Source organism: Felis catus, chromosome B1 (assembly GCF_018350175.1).
Source record: "Felis catus isolate Fca126 chromosome B1, F.catus_Fca126_mat1.0, whole genome shotgun sequence".
NCBI classification, from domain to species: domain Eukaryota; kingdom Metazoa; phylum Chordata; class Mammalia; order Carnivora; family Felidae; genus Felis; species Felis catus.
The window spans coordinates 123,159,656-123,167,780 of NC_058371.1; the positions used below are offsets into that span (position 1 = coordinate 123,159,656).

The 8,125-nt window shown below is 45.2% G+C and overlaps 1 protein-coding gene across 3 annotated transcripts in view; it reads right to left on the reverse strand.

The window, feature by feature from the left end:
• RAP1GDS1 (Rap1 GTPase-GDP dissociation stimulator 1) overlaps positions 1 to 3,216 on the reverse strand; it is a 177,548-nt gene extending 174,332 nt beyond the window's left edge. Inside the window, exon 1 of one of the 3 annotated variants that reach the window (XM_023252920.2) lies at positions 3,020 to 3,216. In XM_023252920.2, coding sequence (XP_023108688.1) covers positions 3,020 to 3,023 — 4 coding nt within the window. In that variant the 5' untranslated portion in view covers positions 3,024 to 3,216. The remainder of the gene's footprint in view (positions 1 to 3,019) is intronic. The other 2 variants (XM_023252919.2, XM_023252921.2) reach the window with 2 other exon arrangements.
• Between the last annotated feature and the right edge of the window lie 4,909 nt (positions 3,217 to 8,125).

Below are 8,125 nucleotides of genomic sequence, written 5' to 3' on the forward strand. Positions count from 1 at the left end.
ACTTTTTTTGTTTCAAATAACATCATTTTTCTAAAACCTTTTCTCCATGCCCTGAATCTACAATACATGTAAATGTAAAGTTATTTTATATCACTTATACTTTATTTCTGTTATAGCTGTGTATGTACCATCTCATTCTTGTTAATATTATATGCAGCTTGAAATATGAATGTCTTATTCCTCTCTTTCCTCCCACAGTACAGTGTACGTGGTTGATATTCAATAAATATTAAGTACATGTTGAATTTATAATAAAATATATACATTAAATAATTTAGCCATCACCCATGACATTATATAGGAAGTTTCTTTCACTTTCTTACAGGGAAAAATCACTGCCATGAAATTATTAAAAATCACCTTATTTATGGAGCGCCTTGGATGGCTCAGTCGGTTAAGCATCCAACTTCAGCTAAGGTCATGATCTCGCAGTTTGTGAGTTCAAACCCCACATCGGGCTCTGTGCTGACAGCTCAGAGCCCGGAGCCTGCTTCAGATTCTGTGTCTCCCTTGCCCTCTGCCCCTCCCCCACTTGCACTCTGTTTCTTTCTCAAAAACAAACATTAAAATTTTTTTTTTAAATCACCTTATTTATTTCTTGAGACGGCCTTAAAAAGTGATTTTTTTCCTACCATTAATCAAGATACCTTTTATGTATACACGAATTGTTATGACTTCCTTGGTTCAGAATATGAAATTGCTTTCCACGGTTTCAATTTTACATTATTATATGTATCTAGTGATCATCCGATAAACCACCTTACCATTGAAAACAGCAGTGCAGAAGGAAATGGCTAGCCTGGAGGCTATTCCAAAACCTTTAGCTCTGAGAAGACCCAACTTTCTTTTTCTTTTCTTTGTTTTTTTTTAGTGAGAGAAGAGTAGTCATAGTAAAATTATACTTCTCTGTTCCCATTTCCTCCAAGCCTCCATGACAGTCTACCAACTTGAATGTTTGTTCACAGCCCATACTTTCAGGTTCACAAACTGAAAATAATAGGTAGGTTTTAAGTTCAACAATGAATTCACCAAAGATTTATTGAATATCTACTATGTGGCAAGCACGGAGGGGTGGGGGGATACACAAAAATCAATAAGACATAATTTTCATCTTTTGGAACTCATGACTAAATGGTAACCACACACACACACACAAACAACTCCATTATAAGGCAGATTATGTAAGTACTAAAAAGCCTCCAACAAGGTACAGAGTGCTATGGGAGACTGATTTAATCAAAGAGTATCTGAGAGGTTCCAAATAAGAGGTTTCTATCTGGCCATTCTTTGAAATCAAGCAATAACATTCAAGATTTTGAAGATTAATTATTTTTAAGTAAATAATTTTGTTTTAAGTATTTTTATTCGTAAGTATTGCAACATAACTGAATTTTTTCTACTGAAAAGATTCTTACTCAACATGGAAGTTAAAATTTTATTTAAATGGATTTTGTAGCTCACCTTGAAACATGGGCAAATGTATTTTACAGGAGAAACTTGTGACCTACAATTAGGAGTAAATTTTTGAATGTTCAAGGAAAATTCACAATGTGTCTGATAATCTGAATTAATATTTATGTAAATTTGTACTCCTAGAGAAAAGCTAAGTACATATGAGCCACCCATTTCTACATAAATTTGTTCACCATGTCAATAGCACATCAAAAGGGGGAGAAAAACTGAACTGAAAATAAAATTCAGGGCCCGATTCATTTTTCATTCATATCACCTCCTGCAACACTAGCCTCAAAAGTCTGAAACAGAGCTTGGAGCATTTGCTTTCCCAGTAAGCTCCATCGACACCATTTCTAGATTTAGATACTTCCTTGAAGATTCTGAGTTGCCACGACCTAACTCTAGTTGTGTTGAGCACTGTATTGACAGATCAAAGAACCACACTCATTTTAGGCTTAAAATAACCTGCACGGAAGGGGTAGGAGAATCCGAGTTGACAGATGCCAATGGAGCAAATTTTAAAAAGAGGAAACTGTGATAACAGTGGAAGCAAACTGGGAACATGCAGCAGTATGCTATTCCGAAATGCTACTATTAAAAAAAATAATTGCAGAATTAATCAGACGTTTTTGTAATTACGGAACTTAGTATTTAAGCAATATGTTATGAAAAAATTTTAAGATAAATTACATGCAGTTTTAGAAAATATATTTGCTTTTAAATATCTCATCCAAAACAATCTCTTGAGATTAACCAGACATACAAAGGAACTAAAATCAGATTATGTAGATGTAGGCAGGCTAAGCTGGGAACGAATAACTAACACGTAAGTTCGGTAACATGTTACAGGGTGCGTTTCCTCCTACAGTAGACAGGCGAAGGAACCAAGAAAATGGGCTGAGCACAGGAATATTGCACACTGTAGTCACCCAACACTAATTCAACAGCTAGCGGCTCTATGCATCCTTCCTCACGGTCCTCGTGGCCTCTGACAAGTCATCCTTTCAACCCATGAGGCTGTCCGCTCTCCCCCATCAAAAATAATTTCCGTGCACGTTGTACAATCGCCCTGACAAACTACTTGCTCGCACTTCCCCGCCTCGGGATGAACAGTCCCCAAGATGGGGAAAGGTCGCCCTGACAGGGAAGTTAGGCGAAGTGGTCTCTCTGGCGGTCCGACCGAGCCTCCAGCCCAGCAGACGCCGAGGAAAGGAAGCGGGCGGCCTCCGGAGAAACGGGGATGGGGCAGGCAGAGGAGGCTAGCCCGCGAGGCAGGCTCCGCGGTGCCCGGGCACCCGCTCGGGCAGGAAGAATGGAGGAGGGGAGGCGAGGCAGCGAGGTGCCCGAGAGCCGCGGCCCGACCCCACCCCGCGCTCGGGACCCTCCCAGCCCGGGGACCGGCGTGCGTTCCGCGTGCGCCGACTCTCCCCGGAGGGAGAGCCACTGTATTACACCCGTGGATTTGAGAAATCTGGCAACTTTGCGCGAGGAAGGCTTCCCACCCTGCAACACGCCGAGAAAGAGAAAAATGTCAGGCGATGACGGGGGAGGAAGGATGACTTACCCATGTTCCTCCCAGAGGGTGAGGAGCCAGCAGGGCGAGGCGAAGGTCTCCGGTGCGGGCGGCGCGGCGCTGTGTCCTCCCTCTACCTCTGTCTCTCCCGCAGCCAGGGAGGGACCCGCGGGGGGCGGCCGCCGGGGAGGAGCAGCTGCTGCTGCTGCTGCTGCTGCAGGCGGCGCGGCCGCGGCGGGGACGAGCGGCGGGGGGCGGGGCGGGGCGGGGCGGGGCGGGCGGGCGCAGCCTGCGGCGGGCGCGGCTCCGAGCGGGCGGGCGGCGGAGACGCCGAGCCGACTTGAGGAGCGCCTGCCCTGACTCGCGGCCCGGGAGCGCCCCGCCCTCCCCGCCGAGCATGCTCAATACCTCCCTCTTTTTTTTTTTTTTTCCTCCACTCCAGAGGCAAGTGATTCTGAGCGTGCGGGTGGGCGTGTTTGCGGACCAGCTGCAGCCGCCGCGGAGGAGCTTGATGGCGACCGCCTGCGGTGCGGTGGGTGGGCCGGGAGAAGGCAAGGCAAGGGGATACGGAGTCCCGAGCGCTACCATCTGGCCTGCCCCGCCCGGCTTGCTCTCCGACCCCGCCAATCCACACCCGGAAAACCGACCCATGTTCTTTACGGGACAACCCGGTTGCACAGGCGGGAATTTCCCGGAGACGCTGGACCGCCTCAGACCCGGGAGGGTGGTCGAGAAGCAGAGCGGGCACATTGAAATGAAGCTGTAATGGTCGCATAGGCGATAAGGCCAGCACCTCTGAGAGACAGATACCTGAGGACGCCCGTTTTCCGAGCAGCCTGTGGGCCCGCTGAGCACAGAGCAGGGAGGTGGTCGCTGGGAGGGCGCTTAATGTTGGCAGGCGTAACGGTGGGACAGTTAGGGCTGTCTTGGCTGTGGCTAGTTTAAAAACAGAGAGGTCTGGGCAGTCGAGAACAGTGACCGCCCCAGGATTTCCTTCAGGGAGTCAGCTGTTCTTCCGACATTAGCGCGGCCTTCCATTCCCCCGAGACGCCTCGACAGCCTTTTAACGGGTGCCCTCAGGCTCCACCCTACCGCGAGGGCACACCCCTCTCCCTGGGACGGTGGCGGGAACATGGTTACCAGGCAGGAAAATAAAAGTCTAGCTGAGTTAGCGGCGGCCCCGCCCAGTCGGCCGGCCAGAGTTTCCCCCGGCCGCCGGGCCGCTGCGGGTTCCCGGCACCGCCCCCCCCCCCCCCCCCCAGCCCCCAACAGCTGCGGGAAAAGCCTGAGCAGGGGCGCGCTCTTTGGACGGCGCCCTCCCGACTGGGCATGCGCGCAAGGCGCCAGGTTTTTGGTTCTTCTGCCGGGAGGGAGGAGGCTGCAGGAAAGGTTCTTTTTCTCCCCACTCTGGTCCTGCCCAGACCCCTCGTAATCGTGGTAAGGAATCAGCTTGCTCTCCCCAGACAGCAGCACCCGCACTCCTGCAGGGGAGAGGGCCACAGCAGTACAACCTGTGGAAGTGAGATGCTGCATAGCTGAATCGGGCTTGCTTTTCCCTTTCAACTTTTATTCTCTCAATTCAATGTTGAGAAAAAGGCGCTTTCTCTCTCTTAATCCGGGCCGCCCCCCCGCCCCGCTCCCCCGCCCACAGCCAGATCAGTTTCCGTTTATTCCATACAAGCACACAAGTCAGAAGCGCCTTGTAATTCGTTAAGTAGAGAGCAGATTTTATGTGAGTTTTCTAAAACAAAAATGAAACACGATAATTAAAAAGAGAGAGGTTTGGTAAAACAAGAAAATACAACTGAACTACAGATATCCAAGCTATTGGGCTTTTCTGATGCATAAAGACAATCAGGCACATCACTCTTCTGCACCCTTTCCCTTTCTGTGATAAAAGAGTGCTCTTGGTGTTTGCCTTAAAATAATCTTACACGCCGAATTAGTTTCTTACCGCTGCTGTAACTAAGTGTCACAAACTGTGTGGCTTAGAATAGAAATTGAAGGTCCCACAGTTCTAGAGGCCAGAAGTCTGAAATTAAAGTGTTGGTGGGGCCATGCTCCCTCTGAAGGCACTTAATGAAGGATCTCTTCCAGGCCTCTCTTAGCTTCTATAGGTCGTTGGCTTGGGGTGGCATAGCTCCACAATCTTCATGGCAGGTCTGTTCAAATGTTCCTTTTTTATAGGACGCCAGTCATGGCAGATTGGAGGCCCAACCACTCTGGTGTGACCTCATCTTTAATTAAATCTGCAATGACCCTATTTCCAAATAAGGTTAAACTTTGAGTTACTAGGTGTCAGGTCTCAAACATACAAATTTGCAGGGGACAGGACTCAATCCATAACACACCAATGCAAGCTACACACATACACACACCCCTGCCATATTCCCTATTCATTTTGGAGACACACACCATGTTTCACATTCATTTTGAACCTCTCCAGATCACCGTGGGGTCTTTGTATTGCTGCTCTTCATTTTTTGTCTTTCTCTTTTCTTATTCATTAATCTCTCCCAGATTCTCAAATTTACTTGCTTCAGTTTTCCTGCTACTTCCTTTTCTTATACATTACAGTAATTTCTAAGAGCATTTTCTATCTTTCATTAGGATATACAAATTGAAACTAGCAAACGCTGCTTCAGCAGCTTTGTGACCTCCTACCTGACACTACTTTAAGTGCTTTTTTTGGTTCTGCTTGAATCCATAAACCATCCCCTCAGCACTCCTACCAATTAAAATTACAGGGCTGTCTAGGCAGACTGCATACAGTGAGGCCCAAAGCACTGCTATATCGGTAGTGAGACCCAATACTTAATGCTACATGCAGAAGTGGACCAATGTAACACCTACCTTTTCACACTGAACACTAGTTCTCCTCACCTCACCTTTCTTCTCCTATTATAGGAATATGACCTTTTTCTCTTCATCTTTTTATTCAAAAGTTACCTGCATGCGGGATTCCTAGCCATTTTATCTAAAATTTCAACATTCCCACTTTATATCCTGAATTCCATACTAATTTTTTCCTTAGCACTTACCTCTAAAATAATATATATTTTGCTTATTGGTATGCACCCCCATTTAAATTTAAGCTCCCTAAAGGCAGGGATTTTTGTCTGCCTTATTTGCCCTTGTATCCCCAGGGCCAGTACAATGCTAGTACACAGCAAGTGCTCAATAAAAATTTTTTGTATGAATCAGTCTTCATTCTCTCAGAGTTTTTATCCTGAAAGAGAGAAAGAATAGTGTTAATATTCATTTGATATATTCTAGCGCTTTACCAAGTAAAATTAGTTATTCAATAAATATTTATAATTGATGATGATGACAATGCCTGCTATCTGTGTTGTTTCTATCCTGAACTATGAGTCTTCTGCTAGGTGGTTACTGGTCTTTGTATTAGTTTCTTCTCTATTGACTAATAGAAATTTACTGAGTGCCTACTATGATACTCGGCACTAGGGATAAAAAATAAACAATGGCCCCTGCCCTCAAAAAGCTTACACATTAGGGGTGCCTGGGTGCCTCAGTCAGGTAAGCGGCCAACTCTTGGTTTTGGCTCGGGTCATGATCTCACAGTTTTGTGAGTTTCAGCCCTATGTTGGGCTCTGCCCTGACAGTACAGAACTTGCTTGGGATTCTCCCCCTCTCTCTGTCTCTCCTCCACTCACAATGTCTCTTGTTCAAAATCAATAAACTTTTTAAAAAACCTTACGTATTAGAAGAATTGCTTTGAGGATACCTCTAGTCACTGATTACATAAACAGCTAGAAAATAGTCACCTGATGTCAAGAGTTTTCCAGAAATAAAGCTACTAGTGTCCATGCTCCGGGTTAGAAAATAGTCAAGATTTCATTAGGCCTGCTGCAAAATAAAGGAGGAAATTCTGGCACAAAGCAAAGGTTTTCAAATTCTATCTAAAAAATATATTAAGTATCACAGACTTATTTGTCTATCAAGTTATTTTTGAAAATTGGTTTATGATTAGCCAGATAGCTATTGGGAGTGGGTGGAGAAAGATCAAAGAAAATGCTTATTAGAAAGGCTCAGAAGCAGTACATTTTGGCAAGGTTTATAACATGACTTACCTCATTGATGTGTATATCCTTAAAGAGGTTAAAAGTGATTTAAATTCTTTAAAGGAACTGTACTGGGAAGGGCAGAGCAAGAGGAAGTCAAGAGAAAAGAGAATGTTCTTTAAAAGAATAATAGGGAAATGATTGCCTCTTCTTTACCATGACATTCTGAATATCATTTAAGGGAATCTCACTGGAGTAGTTAACTGAACTTTACAGTGATAAAAAATGAGTTGGCAGTGAACAGTCTTCTACCTAAACTCTTTATTTTTTTATAATGTTTATTTTGTAGAGAGAGGGTGAGGGACGGGCAGAGAGAGAGGGAGACACAGAATCTGAAGCAGGCCCCAGGCTCTGAGCTGTCAGCACAGAGCCAGATGTGGGCTCAAACCCATGAACCAAACCGTGAGATCGTGACCTGAGCTGAAGTCTGATGCTTAACCCACTGAGCCACCCAGGCACCTCTAAACTATTTTCGAAATATCTCTATGAGTTTAGGCTGGTCTAGGTTGAACAACAGAAATGTCTCAGCCCCTGGCTCATTATAACCCTACCCCCCCTCCCCACCCGCAGCCCACACACATCTTTCATTTACTTAATAGGTTAACTGTTTTCTAAATATTATGAAATTAAAATTTTCTTTTTTCATAGTCTATCACCTCAAACTGACTAATATCTACATATTGCAACTATAGCCTCAGATTGAATACATTTCTTTTATTTCTTTTTTTTTATTTTTTAGAGAGAGACAGAGCACAAGTGGGGGAGGGGTAGAGACAGAGAGGGAGACACAGAATCCAAAACAGGCTCCAGGCTCAGAGCTGTCAGCACAGAGCCCCATGCAAGGCTTGAACTCACGGGCTGTGAGATCGTGACCTGAGCCTAAGTCAGATGCTTAACCGACTGAGCCACCCAGGTGCCCATTTTTTTTAAATGGGACAAAGCACTCCAAAATCATCTGTTCTGAGTTCAGCACTGTGTTCAGTACTATTAAGAGATAACTATAGGTGCTTATCATGTGGAACAAAAGTAGGGAGTAGCCTGTTAAAGTCTCTCCTATTTAGAAAATCCTCTAAGT